Source organism: Nematostella vectensis, chromosome 4, assembly GCF_932526225.1.
Source record: "Nematostella vectensis chromosome 4, jaNemVect1.1, whole genome shotgun sequence".
Classification (NCBI taxonomy): Eukaryota; Metazoa; Cnidaria; class Anthozoa; order Actiniaria; family Edwardsiidae; genus Nematostella; species Nematostella vectensis.
The window spans coordinates 4,076,175-4,095,467 of NC_064037.1; the positions used below are offsets into that span (position 1 = coordinate 4,076,175).

General features: G+C 39.6%; 3 protein-coding genes across 6 annotated transcripts; 2 read left to right on the forward strand and 1 right to left on the reverse strand.

Moving 5' to 3' along the window:
• The first annotated feature begins 108 nt into the window (after positions 1 to 108).
• LOC5513096 (trithorax group protein osa) lies at positions 109 to 4,290 on the forward strand. Of its 3 annotated transcripts, none has more exons than XM_032382587.2 (5): positions 109 to 762; positions 1,610 to 1,708; positions 2,012 to 2,905; positions 3,386 to 3,518; positions 4,105 to 4,290. In XM_032382587.2, the coding sequence occupies exons 1-5, from the start codon at positions 109 to 111 to the stop codon at positions 4,200 to 4,202; spliced, it is 1,878 nt and encodes a 625-aa protein (XP_032238478.2). In that variant the 3' UTR covers positions 4,203 to 4,290. The 3 variants fall into 3 exon arrangements, with proteins under 3 accessions (XP_032238478.2, XP_001633420.2, XP_032238479.2); XM_001633370.3 differs by having other exon boundaries at positions 3,389 to 3,518; XM_032382588.2 differs by having other exon boundaries at positions 1,673 to 1,708.
• A 292-nt stretch (positions 4,291 to 4,582) lies between these two features.
• LOC116618642 lies at positions 4,583 to 11,653 on the forward strand. 2 transcript variants are annotated; one of them, XM_032382581.2, is made up of 9 exons: positions 4,583 to 4,724; positions 4,926 to 5,041; positions 6,113 to 6,288; positions 7,767 to 7,956; positions 8,285 to 9,873; positions 10,006 to 10,369; positions 10,435 to 10,577; positions 10,718 to 10,868; positions 11,372 to 11,653. In XM_032382581.2, exons 2-9 carry the CDS (start codon positions 4,951 to 4,953, stop codon positions 11,539 to 11,541), a joined length of 2,874 nt encoding a protein of 957 aa, XP_032238472.1. In that variant the 5' UTR covers positions 4,583 to 4,724; positions 4,926 to 4,950; the 3' UTR covers positions 11,542 to 11,653. The 2 variants fall into 2 exon arrangements, with proteins under 2 accessions (XP_032238472.1, XP_032238473.1); XM_032382582.2 differs by having other exon boundaries at positions 6,118 to 6,288.
• LOC5513125 (digestive cysteine proteinase 1) lies at positions 11,604 to 19,256 on the reverse strand. The gene is made up of 9 exons (XM_001633335.3): positions 19,000 to 19,256; positions 17,484 to 17,656; positions 16,872 to 17,112; positions 16,487 to 16,688; positions 15,446 to 15,639; positions 14,929 to 15,020; positions 13,165 to 13,326; positions 12,755 to 12,944; positions 11,604 to 12,215 (listed from the first exon to the last, which is right to left on the reverse strand). The coding sequence occupies exons 1-9, from the start codon at positions 19,202 to 19,204 to the stop codon at positions 12,028 to 12,030; spliced, it is 1,647 nt and encodes a 548-aa protein (XP_001633385.1). The 5' UTR covers positions 19,205 to 19,256; the 3' UTR covers positions 11,604 to 12,027.
• Positions 19,257 to 19,293: the final 37 nt, after the last annotated feature.

Consider the following 19,293-nt stretch of genomic DNA (forward strand, 5'->3'; position numbering starts at 1 on the left):
ATGAAGAACTCGCTATTTTGTAAATTTTGAACTGCTGAACAACGTGATTTTTGAGTCTATAGCCAAAAAAGATATCAAAGTCGTGATTGGGGAAATATAGCATTAAGAATGCCGGTTTTATTGGAGCGCAAACGACCCTCTCGGAAACAGCTGCAGGCCGTACATGCCCACATCATACGTCAGAGAGAGAAAGAGAAACAGCTCCTCGCAGAGAGTAGAGCGAAGGAGGAGGAAGAAAAAAAGCGGAAAAGAGAAGTCGAGAAAAAGAAAGAAACAGTAGAGGATGTCAAGATCGAAATAGAAAAACTTAAAGCTAAGTTGGAGTCACTTAAAAATGAGAAACACCAAATGTTTTTGCAGTTGAAGAAAGTGCTTAGCGAAGACGAAGAAAAGAGGCAGAGAGAAAGACAGGCTGCTTTAGCAGCTATGCCTGTGATGGCACCTCGACCCTTTCACGCTGTAATGGGTGGTCCGAGACCTTTTGGTATCCCAACATCTTTACCAATGTCACACATACCTGTACACAGCCTAACCAGAGGTGATTTACAACCTTCAAGTGACAGAGCCTACTCCTACCCCCCACAGACAGGGCCCATATATCAGCCACATGGCCAGTTCCCAATGCAGGCTAAGCATGGAAACTTCCCTGCTTCATCAGCATTTGCTGTCAGTCAGCCATCCGCCCCTGTTCCCCCACTATCAGACTCTGCTAGGGCTACCACAGGCCCAGGGCAAGGACAAAAACCCCAAGGACCCAACCAGGTAAGAGCACATGAGCTACAGTACAGCCTGGAAGAAACTTAATAGTGTCGCACATGTTTTTTGCGTAGTGTAGTGCATGCACAGATTTTGCGTGTAAAACGCTGAGTGTACTACACGATCGGTGCGTGTAGTTTTCCTTTGTTATGCAGGAATGTTGGCTATTGTTTGTTTGAATTTTTAATGCAGGGAGAACTATTGGTAATGCCGAAAATACTTTCATATGAAAGCCACATGAAACAAGGACGTTTTAGTTGAAACGTACGACATGTATGCTTTAAAATAACCCGCTCAAGGTTCGTTTTCTCTGCTTGGGTACGACAAAACTAATCGACTGCTTTACGGATTGTGTCGTTCTTTATAGCAAATTAAAGCTTAGATATAGGGGATCAATACAAAAACGCTTTCTATTTTACGTCCACTTGTTATAACTAAGCCCAAATTAGAAATAAAGTTTTAATCAATTATTTATTTGCCGATATAAGTAAAACAAAAGTTGTATCCGGCTTTTGAATAACAGCATCAATTCGCATATTATACATGGTTCCGACTTATCAAACGTCTAAGTTTTTTTCTTCGCATACTCTTAACGTTGCGTGAGGCATAAGAATGAGGTGTAGCTCCTAATATTCTCAAGGGATTTCGTAGAAATTAATGAGGCAAACAGGTGCGTGTAGTTTGGTGTGTGTAGTCCACACAAGGTGCGTGGAGTTTGAGTGTATGAATCTAATTACACTCAAACTACACGCAAAAAACGCGCACAAAATGTTAAGTTCCCTGCAGGCTGTACTGTATCAATAGCCCTCCCTGATAAAGAAATTACTTGAAATTACTATTTGATTCTACACAGACACACCCTGCACTGCCTACACCAGGCCATCTACCCATACAGAGATCTCATTCTGATCCACAGACCATGTACAGTCAAGTCCCAGCTCAATCTCATCAGGTAAGAAGCTCTCTAGAACATATAGTAGGCAACACCTTTTTAGGGCCATCCATCTTGGGTCTTCACAAATCTAGAGACTCCCTTGAATTGGAGAATTTTCCTGTAATTCTCCCGGGAGACGAAGTGAGAAATCTTGAGACTCTTTTAAGCAATTGGGCTTCATATAAAGGGTGCATTGCAGATGGTGAACTTACGACAAGAATAATTTACAAAATTAATGTTCATTTCATGTGTTGTCCTGGCCCTTTTCGGGTGGTACAGTCCATTTTGTATTCAGTGATTTATTTATATCTTTTATTTCAGCAACAAAATCATCCATTGAGTACAGGAAAACCTCCAGAGCAATCTTTCCCTTTGCCTTCACACTTGAAACAGCAGCCTGGACAGCCAGCAAAACCTCAAGAGTTGACACCACAAAAGCTCCCATTCCACCATCATAACAAGGGCTATGACATTCAAGGTCCACATGGAAAACCTGAACAGAAGCAGTATACTACACACAATGTGGTTCCATCAGCACATCCTAGCCAAGTGCCCCACCATAAGTCAGAACCCCATACCTCTTCCCATAAACCCCAGCTGTGGGTACCACCCACACAACAAAGTCTACACAAGCCAGACAACCCTCACAAGAACCCCTACCATCAGTCATCAATAACCCAACAGGCTCCCAAGGCAGCTGAATTGAAGGCTGCTCATCCACCCTCTCATAGCCCTCAAACACAGCCTCCAGATAGACAGCCTTCTGCCTCCCTGCCTGCACAGTACCAAGGCCAGCAGCCATATGCACAAGGGCCACAACCACAACAGTCCCAGCATATGGCACAGAATGTCAGCTACCCCGCAACACACCAGCACTATCAGTCGTCTGGACAAGGTGACCAGGGGCATCGTCCTCAACAGAACCCCCCAAACGACCAGCAGCATGTGGGACTGGGAGCTTATCCTCCAATACAAGCCCACCCTACTCAGCCATACCACATGCAACAGTACCCAGCACAGTACCAGGGATACCAAGTATCACCTGACCCAGCACACCAGCAACAGAACTACCAGGCAGTACCACCTCCATCCACATCACAGCAACCTGGACAGATGCATTATGAACAGGCACATGAGAAGCAGATGCTCCCACCACCACCACAGCGACCATCTAAAACAGACCAGAGCCAGCCTTCTGGTTATAACCAGTATGGGGTGTGTAGTGAACACACTTTAAATTATAGTCTTAACACAGGACAAAATGGGTAGTACATTGTTTTATGTTTTTTTTGTATTACATGGCGTCATTGAGGTGGGCGTGCGGACAAACAGCAAATTTGCAAAATTCATCACTTTAAACCTCTCTAATCATTATTTTTCGTTTTGTTCTAAGAAATGGCTAATAAATAGACTGTATTTAATTCAATTGTGTGATCTCGGCCAATTTTGAACTCTATTATAACTTTCTGGCTTCTCTCTATGGAGCTCTGCACTTAGTGATGTGAAATGATGAATGACAGCTTGCCTAAGGCAAGTCCTTTTTATAGTGTGCGTTTGTGTTTAAAGAGATGGTCTATTTCTTTCTGTACAAAGCCTTTCTTCCCAAGAGTTCTTGGTACATACAAAGGTCTATTTGCCTTAGTGATTATGTGCATTATTGTGTTTAACTGAGTGGAGATTTTTTGATGTAATTAGCAGGACCATCCCCAGCATGGATTGTCCAAGAGAAGCAGCCACAAGTATCATCCATACTCATATAAGAGCCATCACCACCAAGGCGGCACGGCCAAGACGAAGTACAGCGAGAAGAACTCAGGCTCTCAGGACAGTAAGTAGAGAGATATTGGTGGCATTAGACGAAAAACAGGCAATCTTACCCAGCAGGCAAATTAAAGTATCAGGAATTCTATATTATTCCCCTTTATTGGTTACAGCCACAGTTCAATGGTGAATTATATAGGACAGGAGGGGTAGCCTTAACCCCAAAATCTGACTTTTTAGTAGCTGACCATCAGATTATGTGGGAAGTGACAGGATTCTTTTGTGTAGGATATTTATTAAGTGCATTGTGTATTTTAGATGCCTAATATTGAATTATTACTGTTAAATCATTATTGTTGCAGTTTTTTTTCATAACACTATTTGATTTTCATCATCTCTTGATAGTTGGTTTCAGAAAGGTCATTATAATGATAAAGAAGAAATCAATGTCCTTGAACTTACTGTTTATGCAGGCATAATTTGCACACACAAATTGCTTGTGGCTGCTTCTACCTATCAACCTATATCAAGTATTTGGTGATGAACCTTTGTTTCACCACACTTTCCTTCAGGTTTTTCTGTTAGAATTTTCATTCATCTCTCAACCATTTTGTCTTTTAATTATTATTTATTTATTTGTATTCTAATTGCAGATCATGGAGCAGGAGGCAGTTCCCGACAGGCCTACCATGACGGCAATAGGAGCTCACATGGCGCCAAAGGCTCCGGATCAAGACACTACAAGAACTAATTACATAGCAAAGAAGAACATAATTTAATGAATCTGATGTACTTGTATAGAGTAAAATAAGACAAAAATAAACTGTATAGTACATATATGTTTTCTGTGAAGTACCCTTTTTTGTTGCATGATTGTCTGCTATGTTACCATGGCTAAACCTTCAAGGTTCATTTACTATGTTGTGTAGTGACTGTCCAGGAAGATTTGATCCTCTGCTACACAGAGTATTGCTATCTTCTTATGCCTAAGATATCTCTAGGCTAATCTTTGCTTTTGCAAGAAAAAACATTTTTTTTATTATGGATCATATGCTGGACCAATGGTGGACTTCAATATGCAAATTTACTAACGTGGGTTTCCTATGTGTTCCAGTTTCCCGCCATTTTTGGCAATCGCGCGCGTCGCGAGATGAAAAGGAAAAACAAATTTTATTTGTCGCCATTTTGTTGTCGAGAATAAATGGCTGCAAACAAAGAGCGGATGAAAACTTTTGTTTGACGATACACTGATAAAAACTTATTGACTACACGGGTAAGTTGAATTTTCTCGACGTTTTTTATTCCTGCAAATTCAGTTTTTTTTATTTCGCTTGCGAGTAAAACAAAGGATAAACTAAACTTCCAACCCTCCACTCCAGTTTTAACCGTATGGCCCCTTCCAGGGTTTGCAAAAAGGGTTTCCCAACGATCTTATTATTGTGGTGACTTGATGATTATACTAAAATCTTTTTAGGGCACCCAAGAAAAAAACAATAGACATGGAGGAAACCCAATTTATTAAAGATACTTTACGTCCAACGCCAAGTGGTGAATATGACGACGTACTGCAAGAAAAATCATTTTATCCAGGTAATTTCTAAAAGAGCACGTTTGAATATTCACGGCATTGTTTAACCTGATGTCTTTACTAGACCAGGGTCTAGGTTGACAAAGCTGAATGTTGGAGGAAGGGGGAGAAAGGTTATACAGGGTAACCTTTTTTTAGGAAGAGATTCTACATCTTACATTAGACTTAGAGGAAATGCGAAATGCTTTGTGTGTGCCTAATGTGTGTGACAAGTCCCTTTTATTGAAGCCCTTTAATATTTTTATCAAATATACAGTACATATATATATATATATATATATATATATATATATATATATATATATATATATATATATATATATATATATATATATATTCTCTAATATATCCGTACTTACAATATTGTATCTGTGTTTGGGGTTCAACGTACCCTTCAAATCTCAATCGTCTTTTTTGGCTCCAGAAAAGAGCTGTACGCATTATTTCAAATAAGCCGTATGATGCTCATACTGAGCCAATATTTAAAGATCTAAACATTTTGAAATTTCACTGCATTTATTTATTTCATATTGGTAAGCTAATGTTTCAATTTAAGACTAAAATACTTCCTCGATACTTTGACAATATATTTTTTCTCAATTCTCAAATTCATAATTACAATACAAGACGTGCTAAGCTATTTCACATTTCTAAATGCAGAACAAACATACGCAAATTTGCACTTAGATATCAAGGGCCTGCATTCTATAATTCCCTAGACATTGATACTCAGTCTGCAACAACTTTAGCTTCTTTTTTGACTAGCCTTAAAACTGTTCTTCTCAACTAGTATATTGAATTTTTTCCCTTTTTTGACTTTTTGTATGTGTGTATGTGTTGTTGTTTTTTATATTAAATCATAGTTCAGGTATATTAGTATGTAATTTCCTTATTTATATTTAGCCATGACTTAATATTATGTATTTTTTCTTATAAATGGGGAGGACTGTCTCGTATAAGCCTTGTGGTTTTTATGGTTCTCCTCGCCATGTATTCGTCTAATTATTTATATATTTAATGTACTTATTGTAAATATGTGGCAAATAAAAACTTGAACTTGAACTTGAACATAGCAAAGAAGCTAGAAGTGAAGGACAGTCAGTCTTCTAAGAACAACGATCTGTACCCAAAAACAGTACCAAGTGGTGACATAGGCACAGACTCGGTTGTTCCTAACCAGCCATACCAAGAACAGTGCAACACACACTTTTGTGAGGATGCATGTCAGCTCAAGCTAAATCTAGAAGAGGTATGAAATGTATGTTATTGTTTGTCCATTTGGAAAAAGCTAAAAGTAGAAAGAAACAAGTTTGAATGCAACCCCACCCCAATAGGGTGATTGTTTTGCAGTGTCCCTTCATATTCAGACAGTATTTTATTCTTTCTCATTTCCTCTTCAAGACGCAAAAAGCAAAATAGGTGTGTGTGTGTGTAGAGAAGAATGTGCAGGTGATGACACTGTTGTCAGTGTTGTAGATCTAAACCCCTCAAATATTCATGATGGTGGAAAGGGAAAGGAAAGGGAGCTGGTCCGACTTTATCCAGAATTGCAGCCATAGACGTAATTACTCTGGATTAGCATTACACAGGGTCTTATTGGGACTCTTTTTACATGGGGCTTCATAAGGTGCACTGTGCTGCCACGCAGTTCACATGGATGAGAGAATGTTAAAGTATGTTAATGCCCCTTTTGATTATGAGGCCAAGTACAGAAACTGAAGATGGACTCGGCTTTTAACGTCCCACAATAACAGGTTGGTTATCTAGGTTTTTGCGAGATGGGACCGCCATTTAATGTAGTCATCCGAGCCACGAAGGATACACAGTGCCCAATGTAGAGAGCCATGTCTTTTACACCTCTGAAAAAATCCCAAGTTGAGCTGACCTGGGTTGGTACCCTGGTCTCTCTTGCTTGAGAAGAGATAGCCCGTACCACTGAGCTATCGCACCACTCTCTTAAGGGTACTTCTTTGCTCCCATGCAAAAATATTGGTATGTTAAGGGTATGAGAAAGGTATGTTGATAGATACCATTTACAAACCTTTTACCTACCCTTAGCATACCTTTTACATGCCTTAGCATACCTTTTACATGCATACGATTTTGGTATGTTTTAGTAGTGAATATTGGGACATGTTCACATACCATTTATATACCTAAAACATACTCAAATGTCCAGATGGTTTAGCAGGTATGTAAAGGGTGTGGTATATTTGACATACCTTTTACATGGATAAACCAAACCTAAAACATGGGTATGGTTTTGGTATGTTTTGGTAGTGAATATTGGGACACTCTCACTTACCAATAACATACCAAAAACATACAGAAGTTCTAAAGGATTTCAGCAGGTATGTAAAAGGTATGTCAAATTTTACATACCTATTAGCTACCTGAACCATGCCTAAATAAGCCATGCATTTTTAAATGCAAGCCTTACTGTACCCTGTCATGAAGACAGGTTACAGTGACCATATGATAAACTAAATACAAGGCTTACTGTGCCTTATCATGTCAGCATGAGTTCCCCTCCCTCCCTGGGGCTAATGGTAATTGTGATTAGCTAAGTTTGAGGATTACTATCCTACTGTACCTTCCATGTGATTAACTGAATCATTCAAGCCTTGCTGTACCTTTCCATACATGAGTGTTCTACAACCTGACACAAGCAACAACTTTGGATTAAAAGCATTTATACTTACAACGTACTTCCTTTTTCCATTTCAGGAGGATAAAAAAGAAACAAGTGCTCTGTCACACCAAGAAGAGCTCCATGACATTTCTGTATCATGCCAAATAAACAAACCTCCCTGGAAAGAAACTGATTATATGAATAGAGACCAAAGTGCCACAGCAATCCCTCAAAAATATTTAACAGCTGATAACGGGGCTGTAACTTCTAATAAAGAACGTAATTGTAAGTGTGAAACAGTAGCGGATCTAGGGGGAGGGTTTAGGGGGTTAAACCCCCCTCCCACCCGCCCTTTAGGCTGCCAGAAAGCCATATGTAACCAAAAAGTTACCCCCTCCCCCCTTTGTCACTGAGCCAACCCCCCCCCCCCCTTCAGCGGGATAGAATAGCTGTTGACAACACCAAATGTTCAACACCCAGCTCTAAACAGCAATTCATGTCAGCCCCAGCTATTCCCTGTAGTACTTCATTGGTTGACCCTCAAACAGAAAGGAACCTGGGTTAGAAGACTTAATAACTGATATATGCGTTTGCTTTTTTATATTCTTTCCAGTTAATAACTTGTGGCCACCAATGGGTGTACCCCGTATCAGTATGAATCAAGCTGATTATATCGCATCAGATAGAAATGATACGCTGGATTTTTTGACAATTGCCAAGCAGGCAGGCATAGTTCCACGAGAGTTCCCTATATCCAAGAATATTCCCTTAGGCACAAGGAAAGAGTACCCAAATCTTCGCTCTATTCTGAAAACTGACGAAGTGGACAATCCACAGACCTCACACAACGTCCGGTTTGCATCTCCGATCATGTCAATTAAACTGTTTTTAGATACTCCTGATGACGAAGAGTCAACAGCTTCTACAGATCTACTGTTTTCAGATGAGGAAGATGCTGTTGAGCATGAAGTGCACGATCAAAAAGTCCCATCTTATGAGCAAGAAGTCCCTACTGGAGAAGACATCCGAGAACCAGTAGCTAAGAGGCTCAAGATGGAACCCTCATCATACACCTGTATAGATAAACCATTATTTAGATTCCCACCTCCTATAGACATCCCAAACCTGATGATACCAATCCGAGGGAGATCCTTTGTTAATGATAAAATCGTCGAAGAGAAATCCGGGGATAGCCCCCTAACTATAAAGAAGACTTCTGAAGATGAGGATGTATGTGAAAGATTGAAGGAGACCGCAGCGACCGGTATGAAATTACAAATCCAAGAAGAAAACCATGAACTACCACTCAAGAACGACCAAGAAGAATTTGGCAGCAAGGTGGCAGATAAGGTCGATCCAATGATCCAGCACGATCAAGAAGAATTTGGCAGCAAGGCGGCAGATAAGGTCAAGCCAATGATCCAGCACGAGCAAGAAGAATTTGGCAGCAAGGTGGCAGATAAGGTCAAGCCAATGATCCAGCACGAGCAAGAAGAATTTGGCAGCAAGGTGGCAGATAAGGTCGATCCAATGATCCAGCACGAGCAAGAAGAAATTGGCAGCAAGGTGGCAGATAAGGTCAAGCCAATGATCCAGCACGAGCAAGAAGAATTTGGCAGCAAGGTGGCAGATAAGGTCGAGTCAATGATCCAGCACAAGCAAGAAAAATTTGGCAGCAAGGCGGCTGATAAGGTCGAGTCAATGACCCATGGAAACAAAGGCGAAGCTGGTTGCATGATGACAGATAAAATCGAACCAGTGATCAACCACGAACAAGAATACACCGAAGTACGTAGTGACATTCAAGAATGTCTTGAAGCAAAAGAAAATTTACCCAGTGATGAGTGCCTGGCAGGTTTGGGTCTAAGACGCAATCTGTGCTCAGGTTTTTTCAGCCCAGATCTTGAGGATGCATCAACATCAATCACACTTGATTACTCCGTGGAACAGGGATTTTCGAGTCGTAGATGCGGCAATGATTATTATGCGCAAGGCGACAAAGTGTGCTCCCTCAACCTCGAACAAGTCATCGCTGACGAGGTCGAGATCGCAATGACTGATACTGGCTTAGCCTCTGATTGCTGCCAGATAGTGCCGGGAAGCGGGAAAATAGGCATTAAGAGAAATATTGAGGATGTTGGCATTTCTGGTGAGCTCTGTCAGTCCGTGTCGCGTTTTGTTGAAGAATCATTTATCGAAGAGGTCAGTACGTTAACCATACCGACATTCTTTGTGTATCAAAAGCCTTGGAGTTTGGTTTCGAAATGAATAATTGTTAAGTCTGATGGCAGTTCTAATCTTCTGTATCACATTTGATTGTGCTTTTTTTTTTAGATAGCCTGTGATAATTTTGAAGTACCCACAGGTGTAGAGGTCGTGATACCTCTTCCTAATGACGTCGGGATTTATCATCCTGTTCAGGTGGAAGCGCCTGATTTTAAGAGGGTTATACACAGAGAAAAAACAGAGAATATCTCGCTAAGCCCTGCGGGAGAGGACACCTATACGGATTTGGATGAGCGCTTCTCCCTTGACGAACAGTCAGACGATAATGGTAGTACTTGCAGCCAGATAAGTGACATTGCAGAGCAACTTGTGAGTGCGACGTCACTAAAGGAAAGTTCCCCACCAAAAGCTCTTTTGGACGAGCAAATTATACGCAGCAAGAACGAAGTTCCCAACAGCTCCAAAACCTCAGGTACTTGATGGCTTTAATAGAAATCATGTGAATCACACTTTCCCATTAACGACGTTATTTTGTAGAGACCAGTTCGCTATCCAAGATGAAACCTAAGCGTGCAAGCACAGTCTTATGCGAACTGCAATCAAGCCTTGACGAACTTAATGGGCCTGAGCTTTTAGAGGTAGCACTGCAGTTGGTTGAAGGTGCTCTTAAAAAGACAAAGGTATTAATTGGTTTAAAACAAGTCCATCATTGCTATTTCATTTCCAAGTCTACTTGACAGGAGTAGAAATTTTTTATTGAAACATAAAATTAAAATAATTTATATTTCGAGCCAAAATCTGAATAAACTTTTATTTCTAGGGGCTCACTCCAAAGGAAGACAGTAAACCTATCTACTCTGACAAACGGACACCAGGGTCTTCGACTTTCATGCGGAAACATCGTTTTCCATACGAAAGCCAGCATGCATCTCTTAACTCGGATGGCGACAATAGCTCTCATGAAGCCAAAGGTAAAAAAAAGAACACTTAAAACTTGGGTCATATTTTCTTGTTAAAAAAAAGAATTTAGGCTTAGGGATTTCACATTTGGTGCATACAAGCGGTACTCTCTCAGTCCACACTTTCTCGCCGGGTGAAGACCAGCAATTCCTAGAAACGTCGTGATCCATCCGATGTCTACAATTGTTGTACTCATATCTGATTCACCATTATAGTACAAAATTAGTCTGATGCGTGCTACCATGGCTACCCAAATTAAGTTAAGTAAGTTAGGCAATTAGCATGCCAGAAACACAATTCGAATTTCATAACATGGCGCACCCCAACACTTGTTTTCCTCGCTGTTTGGTCAGCGATGTTCATGTCAATCAAATAGTAAGTTTCTCGCATCCTCATTTCTTTTAATTGGCTTACTTTCAAGGTAGCCACGGTAGCGCATGTCGCACTGTAATCTATGTCTTTTTCTATTCTGATGATTTTTTCTTTTCTCTTTGCTGCCTCTTCCAATCTAAAGGGTTGAGAGAGGAGGATGTTGTGCAGGTATCTTGTGCCACGGGAACTCGAACACGACACCTTAGGATTGGACTGTCGAGAAAAAGTAGAGTTCATTCACTTCACCCTTATGCTGTAAAGCCAAATAACATCAAAAAGCCACATGTCACAAACGAGCCATTCCAGGAATGATCCTCTGCAAATTGAGGATTCAATGGAGTGTAATACGATAGATTCAAGCAAAAGTACTCAAATTTGTATTATTTGTGTTTAATAGAAAATGCATAAAAAAATGTCACCAGAACTATTACAGTATCATGCAAACATGTATACAAGTATCGCAACTTTTTGGTCTGACACATTGGCTTAAGCCCGAAAAAAAAATGTATAAATTCCAAATTCAATTCATAACACATCTTCATTTTCAATCTAAAGAATTTCCTATACATAAACATACTATGTTGGATGTCTTATCTATGAAAGAGTAAAGTTCTTGACTAGCTCACATTTAGTACCCTCTTAGTTCCTATTGAAATTCTCAATATTCCAGGAAATAAAAAGGTGCCACCACATAAATTGTAGATTTGCATCCCGTCGCAAAAAAAAAATTACTGATAAATCATTCTAGGATTCATGTTATAACACGAATTGTCATAAACAGGAAAAGCCTGATTGTTATCAGTCCATTAGGACATAGGTGGCTGCCGTCGCAACGCCACAGTTGTTGTCTTTTTGTGACATGAGCACATAACCATTCATCCCCCAGTGGGTGGACCATGAGTTCTTGATCATCCAGTAGGGCTTCCCGTCCATTGTACCATAGCCTACTGCTAGTACTGAGTGGTCCAGGTCCTCATTTTTATTCCCTGGTGATAAATCGAAGCAATAACATCAGGCAGAGGGAAAAAAACGAAATATACTCTCATCGAGTTTAAATTTAAATGTACAAAACAGGCACAGTCAACAGAAAAGCTTCACTTTCTAACGTAGTGGCATCGGATAATTGATTTTATTCTTTTAATTGGCGTTTTTTTCAATGTGGCCACGGTAGCACGTGTCGCATTGTAATCTACCCCTTTTTCTATTCCTGATGAATTTTACTTTTCTCTTTGCTGCCTCTACTAATCTAAAGGGTTGAATGTACAACAGTCAACAGAAGCTTCACTTTCTAACGTAGTGGCATCGGATAATTGATTTTATTGAGCTGTACTTAGATTGATGTAAATTCGCTTAATTTTATCTCCTCAAGTTTTCAGAAATGCACAGCGAGAGCTTGTTTTAGTATTCTGGTCACAAAAAAGTCAAGATTGAATCTGATGCCTTTGGTATGAAAAGAAAAACATCAAAAGCTTCGTTGGCCAAACCAAAAGTGGTAAAGCCAAACTGGTCAAGACTATTTACATACCACATTTGGGCTCGTAGTAAACTCCATATGAGTAGAAAGACAGAGACTTGTGCGATGCATCAATACTGACTGAGATGGGACCTTTCTGTGCAATGGCAGTTTTGAGAGCACTTAGATCACCCTCCGTAATGTTCACATATCCAGTTATCGTTGCTCCAATCTCAGCATCCTTCTTATGGCAATACCCATCCTACGAAAGAATGGTAGAGAGGTTTATAAGCAGGAGGTCAAAGAATTGTACTTTGACATCAGAATCCATGAGTTCTAAATAAAGACAATCAGATCTTACAAGCTGACATCACCTTTAATTTTTGTGCAAAGTGTTTTTGCAACTATTCTAAGCTTTAAATTTTATGTAATGGTTATCTACTTTGAAAAAATATTTATTTACAGTACAGAAGTAAACTCACTGCGCCTAAGTAGGGTCCATAGCTTTCTTCTGTTGCAATCCCACCACTTTTCATGATGTATTGGTAAGACCTGAAATCTTCTCCTCCATCACAGGCATTGTTCCCTTCACCCCAAGAACAGTCCATCAAATTCTGCTGTGACAAGCGTGTCAGGTATTTTGTCTGTAAAACAATACAAACATTGATTTTCAGTTATGTTGTGGAATTTGGAAATATGCACAATGGAGCCCTACTCAAAGGACAGCAGCTAAGAAAAAAAAGAGACATGTTTTCTGTATTTTTAAACCACTAAAAGTAACAAGGATACCCTATTCAGACCGGGGCCCCCGTCCACACAGTGTATCTTTGGAGCCATTTCTGCTATGACAATGCAACTTACAGAAAATTATCACCAGCATGTTCAAAAGTTATAGCCCTGTTTCCAGAGGTCAGGCCTGAAAAGACTGTTATAGCATGGCACGCGGGGAATTTAGTGATTAATCCTTTCACTCCTGGGTACTTTTGAGCAAAATTGTAAGAAAAACAGACTGAAAACAGAAACCTCCCCCCTATTTCAAGTCCAACACTACCAGTTAAGCTGTTACCGCTGACCCAAGACGGTATGCCTTGAAGTTTCCAGCAATGCTCTGTGGTGCCTTTTCTTTCTAGCGACGGCACTGCTACAGCCTGTTGCTTACAACAGTTTTGCTTGTAATAAAAAATTACAGCTTTTTCACATCTGAAGAGTGCCTTAGGACATCGTAAAGTCTATTTTGGCATAATTAATGCTGTGTTTATGGATGTGTGCACGTTGGGGTTGATTCAACGGGATAACTTCTTGTCTGGGCTTCACCCAGTAAGAAAGGAATTTTCTAGTGAATGGCCTCATACTCTCCAATGTGGGCCATCTTTGCTACCCAACCTTATTCAAAAATTGTTTTCAGGCTTATTCTGGGCTCCTTGGACCTGGAAATGTTTTGTTTGGCTTCGGGGCAAAGAGACATAAAAAAACTGTTATGATTCTGGGGGAGGAGATTGCCCACCTGTCTGTCAAGGTGTTTCCAAGACTCTCATGATGCAGTGCAGGCATGCAAAATAGGCTAAACATGGTGACTCGCTTCTAATGGAGGTTCTAGCAAGGGCGTAGCCAGGGGGGGTGGCCTAGGGGGTCCGGGCCCCCCCTTTTAGCAGCCAAAAATACAATAAATGTATGAGACATTTTTTTTAAATACAGGAGAAAATGCCTTGGTCCCTTTTGGGCCCCCTCCTGTTAAAAATATTGGCTACGCCTTTGTCTAGGATTGATTATTGTGACTGATTGCTGTAAAATGTGTTTGCTCACCCCTATTGGTAGTTCGGAATTTTGTGTCTTTTGGAAAGAAATGTTTCTGAGTTTAAGCGTTTGTTGGTCAGAAATCAAGGTTGATATTTTGAAAAAAGAGTCAATTATATTACATTGCTTGGATGCGCTTTTGAAGGTTGTCTATGCCTTGGAGGAATCTATGAGTATCTGGGTCTGGTGATGTTTAGTTTGCATTTCTGACATTTTGGAGTTGGGCCTATATTTTACAGGCGTCTCAGGGCATAATAGTAATAAAAGACTTAAATGTCCCTGCAACCTCGGGATGACTAGTTAAAGTCCCTCCGCCCCCCTCCCCAGTTGATTAAAAAGATATTATTTGGGTTCAACAGTAAATTTACACACAAAATATTGTAGTTATCATGGGAGAGAATATTTCCCTAGTCAAGAAGACATGTAGCCCTACCTACCCCTACATTACATACCTTTAAAAACAATGTACCCTCAATGGTCCCAGTTGTTCCAAAACTCCAGCATGACCCACACACTGCTTGGTCTTTGACAGGCGTGACAGCACCTGGGTTTTATGAAACAAGTCCCATTGTACCATTCTCAAGTCTTTGTTTCTTTTGTTTTGGTGGTGTCTTTAGCCCCCCAACATGATAAACTTTCTCACTACATTCTTTATACAGTAGTTTAGCCCCCCTCTCCTCATGACACAATTTCTCCTATAAGACCCCCAAACATATTCTGTGTGGCCCCTGAAATAACATGACTACTTGGGTATATTGGATGGTTATTTTGCAAATGACACATACGAGTCCGAGATAAGAAATTTAAATTGCTCCTACCATCTTTATGTGAAAAAGCAACCAAAACAACAAAACAAAATAAGCACACAAGCATAGCATCATAATATGCTACAGTAGAATTCAAGCCATAGAAACTTGAGGAATAAATTGAATGTTTGTGTGGATAAATTTTTACTAGGCTTATAATTACCTCGAATCACCCAGTTCATCTCATCAGGCACATCATTAATTGATGCCATGTCAGGCTTGTAAGGAAGCCCTCCATTGTAGCCTTTTGTGTATCTCCTTCCCCTCAAAACTCTGAGCTCCTTATCTGAGCGATCTCCAAGGTGGTTCATAGCTAGGTAATATCCAGCATGTCGACGATTCTTTGAATGAATAAACCTGAAAAAAAAAAAACAGAAAAAGAATAAATTAAACACTTCTCACACATAACAAGAATCATTCTATAAATTGAAACAATAAAACATCCCTACTTAAGTGGGATCTAAAGTTGTTGCCATTCACAGCTAAACTTCACTAAGTGCGGCCCTCTGTAAACCAGTGGAAGAAAACATGCTAAAAGTAAAGCCGTACAACAAACTACAACAATTTTAAAGTACAAAAGAGTGTTAAAAAGCTATAAGGAGATTTCTGGAAAGTGTTTGTAGTCCATTCTCTACAAAAACAAGAGCAAAAATTGTATTTGAGAAATCCAACACAGCACAGGCTCTTTTGAATTGAAAAATAAAATTCAAAAACAGCGTGTGCACACTCTTTTGAAATCCGTCAATTATAGTGCGTGTGCACTATTCATCGCGTCAAAACCTATTCCTCACTATTTTTTGTTCTGTTTCAAGAAACAGCTGTTGATAAAGCTATGTTTGCTTCTATAGTGTGTTATTGGCCACTCTAGAACTTTATTGTAGCAATTTGGTCTCTCACACAGAGCTCTGCAATCAGTGATGTCAAATGACGAATGACAGCTTGCCTTAGGCAAGTCCTTTTTATGGTGCACGTTCGTGTTTAAGATTGTGCTTAAACTGGTTAATGCCACACTACACAGGCCTTAGGGAGGTTATTAAAAGAATTATTTTTACAGTAAAAGTGGATCAAAATTCCATTGCAATTTACACTGTAGTTGTGGCAGCAGCGGCTCCAGCCCGTTGCCCAATAAAGTTGCTACTATTTGTGCTATACTTGTTCTCCCAAACTCGTCAACAGTTCTTCAAATTATTCTCTAAAATATTACCTTAGATTGTGCTTGAAGTGTTCCCTTCGAGTATGGTGCTCCTTGTTGTCTTTGTAGTTCTTCTTGTGTTTCTTGACATATTTGTCAAATACCCTATGTACTTTCTCAACATTGTGCATCTCAACAAACTCTTGCATAGGGTTATTAATAATACTCTTTTCATCATCATCTCCAGGGCCTGGGAACCCTGTGCACACCAACCCTATCAAAACAGAAAACATAAATAAATGGAAACATTACTGTACAGTATGTGTAGAGAGCAAAACCAATTTCTATTGGCTGTAGCTTACAACCCTACCCATGCAAGCTACAACCCTGGAACACAAATTTCACTAAAGATGGCAAGTTAAACAAGTCTCAAAATGAATTTTAAAATTACAAATACCTTCTGGAGTCTGAAAGACCTCTTCTGGCGGAGCTTGAGGACTATAGTTTGAGTAGTCCAGCTCGTATTGGTCGTAGTGTGAACCAATAAGGTCATCAAAGCCAAGCATCTCATAATGGATAGGAGCTGGAGGATCGTGCATGCTTGTGTACATGGTATACTTGTTACGCTTGTGCCCCACAGTAAGTTTGTACTCCCAGATGGAGCACTTAACATCGCCATAAGTTGAGTTTCCAACAAACTAAAGCAATTGAAAGAATTTTTATTTAATGCAAAGATGACATTATTGGAATCTACACTACTTGTAGAATTTGACTTGTTTTATTCTTGGAGCAATATTCTAAAAATAAAAAATAAACAGTAACACTTCAGAAATAAGACATTCTCTTCCTGCACCTTTGGCTATGAAAACTAGAGCAGAGCAAAACCAATTGAGTTTGGGATATGGAATATTTTCAAGTTTCAAAAGTTTGTAGGAAGTCACAGTATTTGTTGGTTGTTATGCACGAACTACTATTATCAATATGAAAGTGACTGGGTTGACTACAGTATATGAATTCTTGCAAAATCCATATATTACAGAGCTTATCAGTCCCTAGTACAAATCCTTACACTAAACTTGGCAAGGTCTGGGAGTACAGACTGTGGACCCACGGGAGATGCAGAGGTTCCATTGGTCTGGAAGCAGGACCTAACGTTCAACTTGGTTTCAGTCGACATTGGACAGATCCTGAAATTTGCTCCAGCAGTGAGAATGTCACCTCGTTGAAAAGTTGAGTCCATCCCTGTCGGGTATTTAACATGGTTAAAACTGATTGACTCAATGGTCAGACTTTAATATGGTAGTTATTATAAAGAATCCCGCCAACACTATTTAGTCTTCTCAAAAGATAACAATTTCCCTAGTTTGCTTTATTTCTTTTGTGATAAAAAGCTTGCATAACTGGGAATTTCATCGTTTTGCTGGCTAGTTGTTTGAGGGCACTACCCCTCCCCCCCAATATTCTAAAACAAATTATAAGGATGTTTTGTTTATAGCTTAAAATACAGAAAATGTCTTAGATTTAAGGCGTCAAGATGAAGCCTTCAACGTCAACCCTATTTGGAAAGTTTTCCGAAAAGTATAAATACAAGACGACCATAAACAGAAGTATCCATTCATTGATGAAACGGGTGTATACATATATGCGAATTTTGCAGTTAACTTCTTCTATAGAGAATGCTACATTTTTGCAATTATGTTTCTCGGAATAAAAAAAGATTATTGCAAAATATAGAATTGTGCTATATACCGAGGTTTATTCTGCAATCCTGTTGATGACTTAATTGCTAAACCCAATGTATAACATATACCGAGGTAGATTATAAAAATTGGAGGTTTACTCTTATACCGAGGTTGGGTTTTGCAATTATGTTTTTGACATAACTGCGACATCGAAGGTTTACCCTTATGCGGAGGTTGGGTTTTGCAATTTTGTTTTTGACATTACTGCAAAATGGAAGGTTCACCTATATACGAGGTTGGGTTTTGCAATTATGTTTTTGACATAACTGCAAAATGGAAGGTTTACCCTTATTATGTTTTTGACATAACTGCGAAATTGAAGGTTTACCCTATACCGAGGTTGGTTTTTGCAATTATGTTTTTGACATAACTGCAAAATGGAAGGTTTACCTATATACGAGGTTGGGTTTTGCAATTATGTTTTTGACATAACTGCAAAATGGAAATCAACCTTATACCGAGGTTGGGTTTTGCAATTATGTTTTTGAAATAACTGCAAAGTGGAAGGTTTACCTATATGCCGAGGTTGGTTTTTGCAATTATGTTTTTGACATAACCTCCTAAAATCGGTAAACTGCCAATAAGTCAAAAACATAATTGCAAAACCAAACCTTCGTATATAGGTTGAACTCTACATTTTGCAGTTATGTCAAAAACATAATTGCAAAACCCAACCTCCGCATATAGGGATTGATGAAACAAACAAACCATTATGCAACAAAGCTAGGCTTGTGAGCCAAACTTTCTACACGAAAATGATGCCTCATTGGGAAACACAGCATTAAAAAGCAATTTAAAAAAGATGAAACTTTCATCATAAGTACAGTTGAAACGCTCAATTACCTCCATAATAATCGATCCGGCTTCTCTTGCGACCGCCGTCAAACCAAGCTTGAAATGGCTCCTCAATCTCAGCGTAGGGCAAACGCAGTACTCCTGTAAGAGTGTACTCTTGAGGCCATGTTGGAGGGGTTTTCAGTCCTGTTGGCTTGGCTAAAGAAGATGAAAGAGCCACGAAAACCAGCAAACAACACAGAAGAACAGCCATTTCGCTGCTTCGACGCGTCTTTGTTTTTGCGGATTTTTTTTTCTCGTGACCCACACGTGCTCGACCTAGTCTTCCCTCTGTTTTAGACA

Coding starts and splice junctions, on each gene's coding strand:
- LOC5513096 (XM_032382587.2), top strand. CDS start 109: ATGCCGGTTTTATTGGAGCGCAAACGACCCTCTCGGAAACAGCTGCAG. Junction 763..1,609: donor AACCCCAAGGACCCAACCAG/GTAAGAGCACAT, acceptor GATTCTACACAG/ACACACCCTGCACTGCCTAC. Junction 2,906..3,385: donor CTGGTTATAACCAGTATGGG/GTGTGTAGTGAA, acceptor TGATGTAATTAG/CAGGACCATCCCCAGCATGG.
- LOC116618642 (XM_032382581.2), top strand. CDS start 4,951: ATGGAGGAAACCCAATTTATTAAAGATACTTTACGTCCAACGCCAAGT. Junction 6,289..7,766: donor TCAAGCTAAATCTAGAAGAG/GTATGAAATGTA, acceptor TTTCCATTTCAG/GAGGATAAAAAAGAAACAAG. Junction 7,957..8,284: donor TTCTAATAAAGAACGTAATT/GTAAGTGTGAAA, acceptor TATTCTTTCCAG/TTAATAACTTGTGGCCACCA.
- LOC5513125 (XM_001633335.3), bottom strand. CDS start 19,204: ATGGCTGTTCTTCTGTGTTGTTTGCTGGTTTTCGTGGCTCTTTCATCT. Junction 12,945..13,164: donor ATGGACCCTACTTAGGCGCA/GTGAGTTTACTT, acceptor ATTCTTTCGTAG/GATGGGTATTGCCATAAGAA. Junction 12,216..12,754: donor TTACTACGAGCCCAAATGTG/GTATGTAAATAG, acceptor ATTTATCACCAG/GGAATAAAAATGAGGACCTG.